The sequence below is a fragment of the Hippopotamus amphibius genome, chromosome 1, assembly GCF_030028045.1.
Source record: "Hippopotamus amphibius kiboko isolate mHipAmp2 chromosome 1, mHipAmp2.hap2, whole genome shotgun sequence".
Taxonomy (NCBI): Eukaryota; Metazoa; Chordata; class Mammalia; order Artiodactyla; family Hippopotamidae; genus Hippopotamus; species Hippopotamus amphibius.
Window position 1 is genome coordinate 160,584,748 of NC_080186.1, and position 12,180 is coordinate 160,596,927.

The 12,180-nt window shown below is 40.7% G+C and overlaps 2 protein-coding genes across 2 annotated transcripts; one reads left to right on the forward strand and one right to left on the reverse strand.

Moving 5' to 3' along the window:
- Positions 1-428: 428 nt before the first annotated feature.
- LOC130829901 (ATP synthase membrane subunit K, mitochondrial) lies at positions 429-800 on the forward strand. Its single transcript, XM_057696447.1, has one exon. It carries the CDS (start codon positions 511-513, stop codon positions 685-687), a length of 177 nt encoding a protein of 58 aa, XP_057552430.1. The 5' UTR covers positions 429-510; the 3' UTR covers positions 688-800.
- Positions 801-2,544: 1,744 nt separating this feature from the next.
- Positions 2,545-5,047, reverse strand: PCDHB1 (protocadherin beta 1). Its single transcript, XM_057707702.1, has one exon. It carries the CDS (start codon positions 5,045-5,047, stop codon positions 2,591-2,593), a length of 2,457 nt encoding a protein of 818 aa, XP_057563685.1. The 3' UTR covers positions 2,545-2,590.
- Between the last annotated feature and the right edge of the window lie 7,133 nt (positions 5,048-12,180).

Genomic DNA, 12,180 nt, shown 5'->3' on the forward strand with positions numbered 1-12,180 from the left:
TTCAATGCAGGGGACATGGGTTCGATCCCTGGTCCGGGAAGATCCCACATGCCGTGGAGCGACTAAGCCTGTGTGCCACAACTACTGAGCCTGCATGCTGCAACTGCTGGAGCCTGTGCGCTTAGAGCCTGTGCTCAGCAACAAGAGAAGCTACCCACTCTGAGAAGCCCACACACTGCAATGAGGAGTAGTCCCCACTTGCCACAACTAGAGAATAAAAAATTAAAAAAAAAAAATGAAATTAGTGGGCAAAAGTTACAGCAGAAACATTGTATTTACATAGTTTCAAAGTGTCTCTCCCCCCCAGCTATTAATTACAAAGGGAAAAATAGTAACATTAAAGAAACTTGACAGATATTATCTTAACCAAGTGATCAAGATTTAACTTCACTTTAACTATCCACTTAAAAATGGGTAACATGGGCGGCTTTTTCCGGCGGGGCAGAGGGGCAGCTGGGTACATTGAAGGACACGGGCTGCAGAGTTTGAGCGATTTGAAAGATTGAAATCATGGCAGGTCCAGAAACTGATGCCCAGTTCCAATTCACTGGTATCAAAAAATATTTCAACTCTTACACTATCACAGGGAGAATGAATTGTGTACTGGCCACATATGGAAGTATTGCTTTGATAGTCTTATACTTCAAGTTAAGGTCTAAAAGAAACCCCGCTGTGAAAGCAACATAAACGGATTCTAAACTGTCCCTCATCTGTTAAGTTCCCATGGCCAGAAGAAACTAATGTCAGCTCATCATGTGATACTCAATTTGTACAATAAATTATGAACCTGGAAAAAAAAATGGGTAACATGGTAAATTTTGTTTTTTTAACTACAATGAAAATATATTAACATCACCAGATAAGACGCTTTGACATCATGTACCCCCTGATATGATGCACTAAGGACACAGTATCATTTTTGTGATATTCTTCCCAGTAGTGCAGAATGTCAGTATAATTATGAAACAAAGACAATATCAAGTTGAGGGACATATTTGTTAACTATAAGTTTATTGCAATAATCATCTCACTGTAAGCATACGGTAATCATATATGCTGTACACCTTAAACAGTGCTATATGTCAATTATACCTCAATGAAACTGGAAAAATTGAGGGACATTTTACAAATAACTGACCAGTACTCTTCAAAAGTCTCAAGGTCATGAAAGACAAGAGAAGGTTAAGGAACTATGTTGGATGGTAGAAACTAAATGCATTGTAAGATCCTGGATTGGATCCTTGAAAAGAAAAAGGACAGTAGGGGAAAACTGGTAAAAATCTGAATAGTGTTTGTAGTTTAGTTAATAGAATTGTACCAAGGTTAATTTCTTAATTTTGTTAACTGTGCTATGGTTATGTAAGATGGTAACATTAAGGGAAGCCAAGTGAAGAGTATGTGATAACTCTATACTATTCTTGCAGTGTTGTAAGTCTAAAATAATCTCATAAAGGATTTAAATCCTTTAAAAAAATTTTTATTATAACTCAAAACTTCCAGTAGAAATGTAGATCTGTATGTATTTCAAAGTTAAATAGGTTAATAGTTAATTGAAGCAATTTGCCCAAACTAGAGGTACTGCTTTACCCTTGGAATACCAGGTACACATATTATGCCTATCTGAATAGGATATACCCTTGTGGGTCTGAATTTACACATTGTATAAAATAAGGTACATAATTAAAGACTCATTAAAACAAACTCTTTAGTATTAATAGCATCTTTGAACGGTAATGTTTTAATTTCGGTTTCTTTTTAATTTTAGAATGAGAGAACTTAAAATAGCTTACAAATGAAGACCAGTGATGATCAAAAAGAAACCTCAGTTCCCTACTCCATTTCATTTTTTTAAAATGATATGCTAGGAACTGCCTCTTTTTCTTAAGTTTCCATCAGTATGCTCAGAGGAGAAAATGGCTTAAGATCAACTGGTAATACATGAAAATCTATCTTTTCTTAAGGCCACTTAATTTGTATTAATGAATTCTTTTTCTTTAGCCTTTTTGTTTTGTAGTTGTTCAGTAGAACTTATCTACAAGTCTGTTTTTTTCCTCATCCACCTTATACTCCCCACATTCAAACAACTGCTCTCTGATGAGGAATGAGATAGATATATATACAAAGAGAGACTTAAGACCTCCCTGAGGCCCCCAACAACCCTTAAGAAATCTACACCTGATTTTAGAGACCATTCCTGAACTGAATCTCTTTAGCCTTATATCTGCCTTTACATTTGCAAATAAGTCAAATCCTTTTTCTTCCTTACCCTTCCATCTGGTTATCTATGAGGACCACCATTCACCAGACATGTGCATGATTATGAATGATGGTATGCAAGATGTTGATTCAAAGATGATCTCTACTCAAGTGACAAAAATCTAGAAATTTCTGAATAATAATAAACTATATTTCTACTTCTTGAACTTAATTACTTTCTAATATACCAAAACTAGAAGCTGGTTCTTTTCCCTATGCATGCATAACTTTCCAATGGAAAATAACTTAAAGGCAAAATAACACGGTTTCTCTATGGAACTAAGCGTATGCAGAGCCAGGACTAATGAACTTCCACAGGAGACATGAATAAGGGCTACATATAGTCATCAGATACTTGGGCATGGCCCTCTGACCCCCGAGACCTATTCCTATCAGAATCTGGTGGTAAACTGGAACCATCCTCTGTTTTTACCTCTCCGATGCCATTGGGGAAGGGGAAGTTGGGCATAAAGCGCTTAAGAAACCGGAACTCACTATTGCCAGTGCCAGTGGCTGAGCACATTTCATAGGGACAAGGCTGGGATATGGATCCACTGGCTCCTCCTTGTACCAGGTTGTTAGAGAAATTACAGTCATCATAGAAATGCTCTTGAATTGTCAACTTTTTTCTGTATTTAATCTTCTGGCAGATATGTATAATGAAGATCACTGTGACAGAGAGGAGAAAGAGAAAGGAAAGCGCAGCCAGAGAAATTACCAAATATTTAGTGGATGGATTTATCCTTGTAGGATGTTTGAATGGATCCCGAAATTGCAGATAGGGCTCAGAAAAGCCATCTACCAGGAGAATGTTAAGTGAGGCAGTAGTAGAAAGAGCTGGTTGGCCGTGATCCTGAACAAGGATGATCAGTTTCTGCATCATGGGGTCTCTCTCAGATATCTGTCGCAATGTACGAATTTCCCCATTTTGTTGTTGAACAGAGAATAACCCAGGGTCAGTGGCCTTAAATAGGTGATATGAAAGCCAAGAATTCTGACCTGAGTCACCATCCACAGCCACCACCTTGGTCACCAGGTAGCCTGCCTCTGCAGACCTGGGCACCAGGTCATTGCAGGGCAAGGTGCCATTTTGCAGTGGGTACAAGATCATTGGGCGGTTATCATTGTCATCCAGGACAACCACTCTGACAGTTACCTGGCTACTCAGTGACAGGAAGCCCCCGTCAGTTGCCTTTACCACAAACTGAAAATCTTGAATGGCTTCATAATCCATAGTTCTCAGTGCATAGAGTTTCCCATTGTCTGAATTTATGGAGATGTAAGCAAAGACTGATAGGTCTCCACTTTTTGGAGGCAGCAGAGAATATGTTACCTGGGCATTCTCACCTAAGTCTAGATCCTCAGCATGGACTTTGCCAATAAAAACTGCAGGGCTGTTGTTTTCTCGAACAGTCAAGATGTAGGAATCTTCCTGAAATACTGGGGGATTGTCATTAATGTCAGATATTAGCACCTCTATCACAGTCTCTGAGGACAGAGTTGGTAGTCCAGTATCCATGGCAACAAGGGTGATATTATAGCCAGAGACCTCCTCTCGATCCAAACTTCTGTCAGTAACCAGTGAGTAGGAATTCCGGAATGTAGGTTTGACTGCAAAGGGAAGGTCTTCCTTGAGGAAGCAAGTGATTTTTCCTCCCACTCGAATGTCCCGGTCTCGGATAGAGAAAAGGGCCACTACCGTCTGTAGTGGAGAGTCCTCAGGGAGGGGGCTGGACACAGAGGAGACTGTAACTTCAGGAGGATTGTCATTAACATCCACCACCTCCACCAGGACTTTGCTGTGGGCAGAGAGTCCTCCTCCGTCAGTAGCTTGAATGTCAATGTCGTATGTTTCAATCGCTTCAAAATCTAGGGGCCCTCTTAGTCGAACCTCCCCAGTTTCAGAGTCAATCTGAAACGTCTGGAGAATTACTTCTGGGTTTTGAGCTAGAGAGTAAGTTATCTCTTTGTTGGAGCCCTCGTCTAGGTCGGTGGCAGTCACCGTAGTCACCAAAGAACCATTGGGACTGTTTTCCGGTACCTGAGTGCGGTACACCAGTCGAGAGAATTGGGGCACGTGATCATTGACATCCAAAACCTCCACACGGATGTGGGCGGTGCCAGACTTGGGCGGAGACCCTCCATCCACAGCTGTAATTGTCAGGTTGACTTCAGGCTGCTCTTCTCTGTCCAGGGGTTTATCCAGCACTAGCTCGGCATACTTGGGCCCATGGCTGCGGAAGCGGGTGTGCAGGTGGAAATACTCATTGGCACTCAAAGTGTAGTTTTGGAGACCGTTTAGGCCGACGTCCAGATCCTGGGCACTCTGCAGAGGAAACCGTGAACCCAGGGGGGTGCTCTCCGGAATCTTTAAAAGAGGCTCCTTGTTTAGGAAAACCGGGGCATTGTCATTGATATCAAATACCCTGACCTCCGCACGAAAGGACTGCAGTGGCTCCACCAGCACTATTTCAAAGTGCAGAACGCACGGGTCAGCTTTGCCACAAAGTGACTCCCGATCCAGTTTCTCCTTAACGAACAGATCCCCTGTCTTGCGGTGGAGCCGGAAGTGCAGTTTGTTGCCCTCGGAAACGAGCCGTGCCCCGCGCGCAGCCAGCTTCCCTACCTCCAGCCCCAGGTCCTTAGCCACATTAGCTACAAACGAACCGCTCTCCATCTCCTCTGCCACCGAATAGCGGATGGTTGCCGCACGCCCCACAGATAAGCACAGAAAAAGGAGAAGAGATCCCACTTGCCTGCTTTGCAAGAGTTTTCTGCGTGCAGTCGCCATCCGTTCTCACAAGCGCAATCTCTGCAGCAGCCACCACCTGTTGCGGAGACACTTTCACCTTCCTGCCAACAGGTTCCTGCAACAGCTGCTCTCGGCTTTGCTAGCCTCTAACCGCAGCGCTGCCAAAGGCTAACCGAGCAGGGTGAGCTGTTTTGCACTTGGAAGAAAAACTGCATTGCGCAACTCAACTCCCCAGTCTATCGAATGTATTAATAGTTATGTTCTCATTCCGGAGAGTTAGGTAGAGGTTGAAAGTTGTTGCCAAAGCAACAACAAACTCATCTTTCAGTTCCCTTTCAGGAAAAAAAAAGTCCTTGGGAATTGAGAAGCCAATGAGGATACTCGTTAAGCAAGCTTAAAGGCTGAAGTCATCGTATCTGTGAGCCGGCTGGGGCCGCTGCAGCAGCAGGCAAATGGTGAGGTGTTAAGTCACACTCCACACACTCCGCCCAGGGACCAAGGGAGAGGCAAAAAGATCCTGCAGTGTCTTCTGAAGCGTGAATCAGCTTGATGGGGATGGGGGCGGGGGGGGGGGGTTGGAGGAAGTGATCGGTAGGAAAAGGAAAGGGGACAGACAAACATCTTTCAGGAGACTGGGGTCCAGTAGGCACATTGATAGGGGAACTGTTCAACTTGCCTCATGATTTGCATAAATCCGTTCTTTTCCCCAGAACCCTCAAACGCTTAGGAACTGGCTTGTCACTTATGATTATGATGGAAGTAATACTTACTGGGCATGATTTCTATATACTGGTACTATGTTAAGTAATTCATATGTATTATCTCATTTAACCCTTGCAACAACTTTATGAGGTATATTTCTTTTTTACAGATGAAATTAAGACTGGAGAGGTTATGTTACTCCCCCAAGGTCCTCTACCCAGTAAATATTAGAGCAGGAGCTCAATTTAATTTTGTCTGACTCCAAAGTCATGCTCTTAATTAGTATGTAACTCTGCTTCCCAAATAATATAGTAGATAAATGAAGTGAAAATAAATGTTTGACTGTGGATTTTAAAGGAAATTAAATAATAGACTACTTACATATATTGAAAATGGCCCGATATAAATTTTGCAAGATATTTGTCGAGAGTTTCTTCTGCAATCATAAGATCATAGGATGTTTAAGAATGATAATGCACCTCAGAGATTAGGTCCAATCTCCCCTTTCCCCGCGTTTTTAAATAGATGAAAAAACTAAGGCCCAAATGATGAAATCACTTGCCCAGTCCATACAGCTACTCCTGGCAATATAAGAAGTAGAACCTGTCTTCTGACACTGTCTCATGCTCATTATCAAGAGCATTTGGTGGTTTCCCATTTGTATAAAAAAAATGATATAAAGTGTACAGAACCTTAAAAAAAAAAGACACACAACACTTGCAGTAGGTAAGCTTCAGAATCTAGTCTTTTTCTTTTGATATTTAGTTCAGTCTTAGAGTGATGCTGTGTCCTGCTCTAGCTCATTCATTTCCATTGCTGTATAGAATTCCAGTCCGATCACAGACCATCAGGAACACATCTGTAGTTGAATAAAGTTGTATTTTCTGATTATTGCAACAAGGGAGACGGCACACCACAGACAATCATGGGGCATCTCAGTGAGAGGTTGTTAAAAAGGACTTGTGGTATTTAGTCTTATGCAAGGTGATTTGGGGGTGGTTTGAAACAGGGCTTTGCTCTGAATTGGATGCTGTCTGAAACAGTTTTATGATGGAGTATATTAATAATTCTTATGCAGAAGGTGAGAAAAATGGGAGGAGGCTACAGCTGTGATTGGTAATTCTTATTAGCCAGGATAGAGCGATATTTGGTCATTTTTGTCGACTGGAAAATGTTCCTTTTTGCCCGATTATGGCATCCTCTTGTTTTTCTCTTAATCCGTCACTGTCAGAGTGGCCTTGTCTAATGTTGTTGCTTTGTGAACTTGCTTTTGTTCAATACAAGAACAGCACACCTAGCTCTGTGTATCAGGCTAGCTCCTCACTGTCACAGACTGCTTTTGTGTCCTTTTGAGCATGAATACAGCAAAACTCATTTACTCATTCTATTGTTCCACTCTTCACAGAAGTATGTCATTATATATGTCACTTTGTACACAAGTGTATACATTTGAAGGAGGGGGCATATACCTGGAAGTGGCATTGGTGTCACAGGGTATGCTCTTTTCAGCTTTACCTGATACCGCCAAACTGCTTTCTAAAAAGTTGTACCAAATTACACTCTCACCAGCAAGACAAACTTCCAATTATCCTAATTCTTAACAACACTTATTACTAGTCTTAAATTTTAACCATTTTTGCTATTTCATTGTGGGCCTATTGCATTTCTCTAATTATTAATTATTGATGAGGTAGGGCACTATTTAATATATTTTTAGTCATCTGGATAACCTTTGGTTGGGGAGGGTTATTCTGGTCTCTTACCCGTTTTCACATTGGATTGTCTTTTTCCCGTTGATTTGTTGTAGTTCTTCATATAGTCTAAATATGGGTCCTGAGTATCTCTTTATAATTAAGAAAAAGAGAGATGCTTATCCTTAGTTGATATATAGTTTATCTTTAGTTTATATGTCTACAGTTTTTGTTTAAAAGGGGGCTATTTCTCCCAGTGATTCACCCATAGCAGAAGCTTATGGCATCCTAGGAAGTCTTTTCTTTTTAAATTGAGATATACTTGACATATAACATTATGAGTTTAAGGTATACAATGTGATTTGATATTTGTATATATTGCTAAATGCTCAGCAAAGTCTAGTTAACATCCATCACCACACAGTTATAAATTTTTCTCTTGTGATGAGATCTTTTCAGATCTACTCTCTCAGCAATTTTCAAATATACAATACAGTGTTATTAACTACAGTCACCATCTAGGAAGTCTTAATACAATTGATTTCTAAGTAACTCATTTAAAACCCATAAATTTAAAAAAATACATTCTTGTGACTTGAAATACAAGAAGTGCTGCTCTCAATTGGATTCCTCTGAACCTTAATTTGTTTAGTTATTTCCAAGGGTATGTATTAATATCTGCTTGATGGGATTCAATATCAAAATATTTTTTCCTCTGAAAACTTTAAACATCATGGTACTTTTTAAATAAGTTTTTATTCTTTCCAGTGAAAGTAGAAATAGGACCCAACAAAATAAATCTACAAACCTACTAGGCTGTAACATCAGGGTCTTTACTCAAAATCTAGTTATTGGGAAGAGGGGCAAACCACAGTTACTAAAATATCATTAAGTTTGGGGAGAAAAAAAATGCATTCCAAAATTGTATCTAAGGACTAAGTCTTAAGCTGTTAAAAAATCTTATTTTGAGGGACTTCCCTGGTGGTGCAGTGGTTAAGAATCCTCCTGCCAATGCAGCAGACACGGGTTCGATCCCTGGGCTGGGAAGATCCCACATGCCGCAGAGCAACTAAGCCTGTGCGCCACAACTGCTGAGCCTGTACTCTAGAGCCCACAAGCTACAACTGCTGAGCCTGTGTGATGCAGCTAGTGAAATCCACGAGCCTAGAGCCCATGCTTCACAACAACAGAAGCCACTGCAATGAGAAGCCCACACACCACAGTGAAGAGCAGCTCCCCTCGCCACAGCTAGAGAAATCCCACTCACAGCAGCGAAGAGCCAACAGAGCTGATAAATAATTTTTTCAAAATCTTATTTTGAAATAACTTAAACCTTCAGAAGAGTTCCAAGAGTACTTACAATTACCCATTACTTACCTATTGATTTGGTTTGACCAAATTTTAGTCAGGCTTCTCTTCTCCTCATAGGCCCCTGAACTTTAATTCACCCCAAAACTGAAACAAGTCCTAAAATGCAGAACATCCCCCACTTAATGGTTCATTCTGAGAACTGGCCAACCACAGAGGGAAAAATACTCCTGTTAAAGCACCCTGATTATGCCGTCTGCTCCCTCTGTCCCCTTGCCCTGTTCCCACACACAGTTGCTGCTAGCCCTGCTTACCCCTCCCTAATTTAAAAAAAAAAATTTCTGTTTGAGACCTTTGCAGATTTTGTAATCAGCGAGTTCTGCTATTGTAATAGTCTTTTAAAAGCTTCTCCTTACCTAAGCCCAGATTTGTTGATATTTGACATAACAATAACCACATAGTCTTCACCTAGACTCACCAGTTTTGCTACATTTGTTCACGTTCTCTCATATATATATACACATCACATACATTATATATTATATATACACCTACACATTATTCAAAAATAGTCATTGTCCCTCAACTTCTATGGGAGGAGAATCTCTCTCTGCTCCATTGATGCTGAGTTTGGCCATGTGAATTACACTAAACCCTCACAATGGGTTTAGTTTAATTCTCTACCCCTTCACTTTGGGCTTGACCATGTGAGTTGTTTTGGCCAGTGGAATATTAGCAGAGGGGACTGAATTGGGTCCCCTAGAAAGCTGTTTAAATCCTAACCTCTAGTATTTGTGAATGTGACCTTATTTGAAAATAGTGTCTTTTCAGATATAATCAAGTCAAGCTTATACGGAATTAGAGTGAACTCTAATGACTGGCATCCTTATAAAGAGATTTGGAGACATGCAGACACACACAGGGAAGAAGGCCATGTCATGACAGAGATAAGAGACTGGACTGATGCAGCTGTAAGCCAAGGGATGCCAAGGATTGCTGGCAACAGCCAGAAGCTAGGAAATGGCAAGTAAGGATCCTCCCCTAGAGCCTTCAGAAGGAGCAGGGCCCTGCTGATGCCTTGATTTCAGACTTTTAGCCTCCAGACTATGAGAGAGTAAGTTTATTTTTTTAAGACTCTCAGTTTGCGGTAATTTGTTATAGCAGCCTTAGGAAAGCTACTATGGCTTGAAACGTGCTGCAGTAATTAAGCTTGCCCTCTTGCTTTTCTGCCACCTTTGTAAGAACATTTTCTGGGTAGCCCACTGATTCAAGGATAAGGATGGAAAAGCACTGGACACAACCTATATACTGAAGCCAAGCACAGCTGATCTCAGCCTAAATCTCCTAACCTCCAGATGCATGAGTGGGAATTAATGTTGTTTTGAGATATGTAGTTTTGCACTGTATTATGTAACAACAGCTGACAGATACAGTATGTAAACACTGAATTTTGTTGAGTTTGTTGCAGACATTTTAACATATCATCCCTAAATATCTCAACATGTACCTCTTACAAATGGGCAGGGCTTCCTAGGTGGCGCAGTGGTTAAGAATCCGCCTGCCAATGCAGAGGTCACGGGTTCGATCCCAGCTCCAGGAAGATCCCACATGCCGCGGAGCAACTAAGCCCGTGTGCCAAAAAAAAAAAAAAAAAAACAAATGGGCAGTCTCCCACATAACGTCAAATACAACTATCACACTCAGGAAATTTAACATGAATACTATTACCTAATATTGTATTTAATATTCTGATTTCCTCAGTTGTTCCAATAATGTCCTTTGTGGCTGTTTTTTTTTAATCCAGGATATAATCAAGATTTGCACATTGCATTCACTTGTCATGGTTTTCCAGTTCAAAGAATATATTTATGACTTTTTTTCATGACACTGCCATTTTAAAAGTCATTTTACAGCATATCCCTTAATTTGGGCACTAGATTCAGATGAAATATTTTGACATCAATACCACCTTGGAAATGTTGTATTCTTTTCGATGCATTAAGTCAGGAGGCATATATTGTCATTTTATCCCATTATTGGTGATACTAAGTTTGATCATTTGGTTACAAAATAGTATCCAAATTTCTCAATTTGAAAGGTACTTTTTAGTTTTATGATTAGTTATCTTTGGAGAGATGCTTCAAAACTATGTGAATATGAAGTGGAGAAAAGGGGACCCTTGTGCACTGTTGGTGGGAATGTAAATTGGTACAGCCACTATGGAAAACAGTATGGAGATACTGTGACCCAGAAATTCCATTCCTAGGTATTTATCTCAAGAAAACAATAATACTCAATAGAAAAGATATATGCACCCCTATGTTCATTGCAGCATTATTTACAATAGCCAAGATATGGTAGCAATCTGGATAAAGATGTGGGGTGTGTGTGTGTGTATAATAGAATGTTAGTCATAAAAAAGAATGAAATCTTGCCATTTGTGACCACATGGATAGTTCTAGAGGGTATTATGCTAAGTGAAAGAAGTCAGATAGAGAAAGACAAAAACTGATTTCACTTATATGTGGAATCTAAAAAAAAAAAATGAACAAACATAACAAAGCAGGAACAGAGTTATAGATACAGAGAACAAATAGGTGATTGCCAGAGGGGAGGGGTGGCGGGATGAAAGAAATAGGTGAGGGAGATTAAGAGGTACAAACTCCGGTTATAAAATAAATGAGTCAAGGGGATGAAATGTACAGTGTGGGGAATACAGTCAAAAACTATATAATATTTTTGTATGGCGACATATCATAACGACTTCTGTAGTGATCATTTTGAAATGTGTAGAAATATTAAATCACTATGGGGGACTTCCCCCATAGTGGCACAGTGGTTGAGAATCCGCCTGCCAATGCAGGGGACATGGGTTCAGCCCTGGTCCAGGAGGATCCCACATGCTGCATAGCAGCTAAGCTCATGGGCCACAACTACTGAGCCTGCACTATAGAGCCCGCGAGGCACAGCTACTGAGCCCGTGTGCCACAACAACTGAATCCTGCGTGCCTAGAGCCCATGCTCCGAAACAACAGAAGCCATCGCAAAGAGAAGCCCGTGCACTGCAACAAAGAGTAGCCCCCACACTCTGCAACTAGAGAAAAGCCCTCGCAGTAACGAAGACCCAACAAGCCAATAAATAAATTGATTAATTAATTAAAAAAAACCACTATGTTGTATATCAAGAACTAACATAGTATTGTAGGTCAATTATACTTCAAAAAAACAAAGTCATAGAAAAAGGGATCAAATTTATGGTTAAAAGAGGCTGGGGGTGAGAAGGGGAATTGTATGAAGGTAGTGAAAAGGTTCAAACTTTCAGTTACAGGATAAATAAGTGGACTTCCCTGGTGGCACAGTGGTTAAGAATCCACCTGCCAATGCAGGGGATGTGGGTTCGAGCCGTGGTCCGGGAAGATCCCACATGCCGCGGAGCAACTAAGCCCGTGTGCCACAACTACTGAGCCTGTA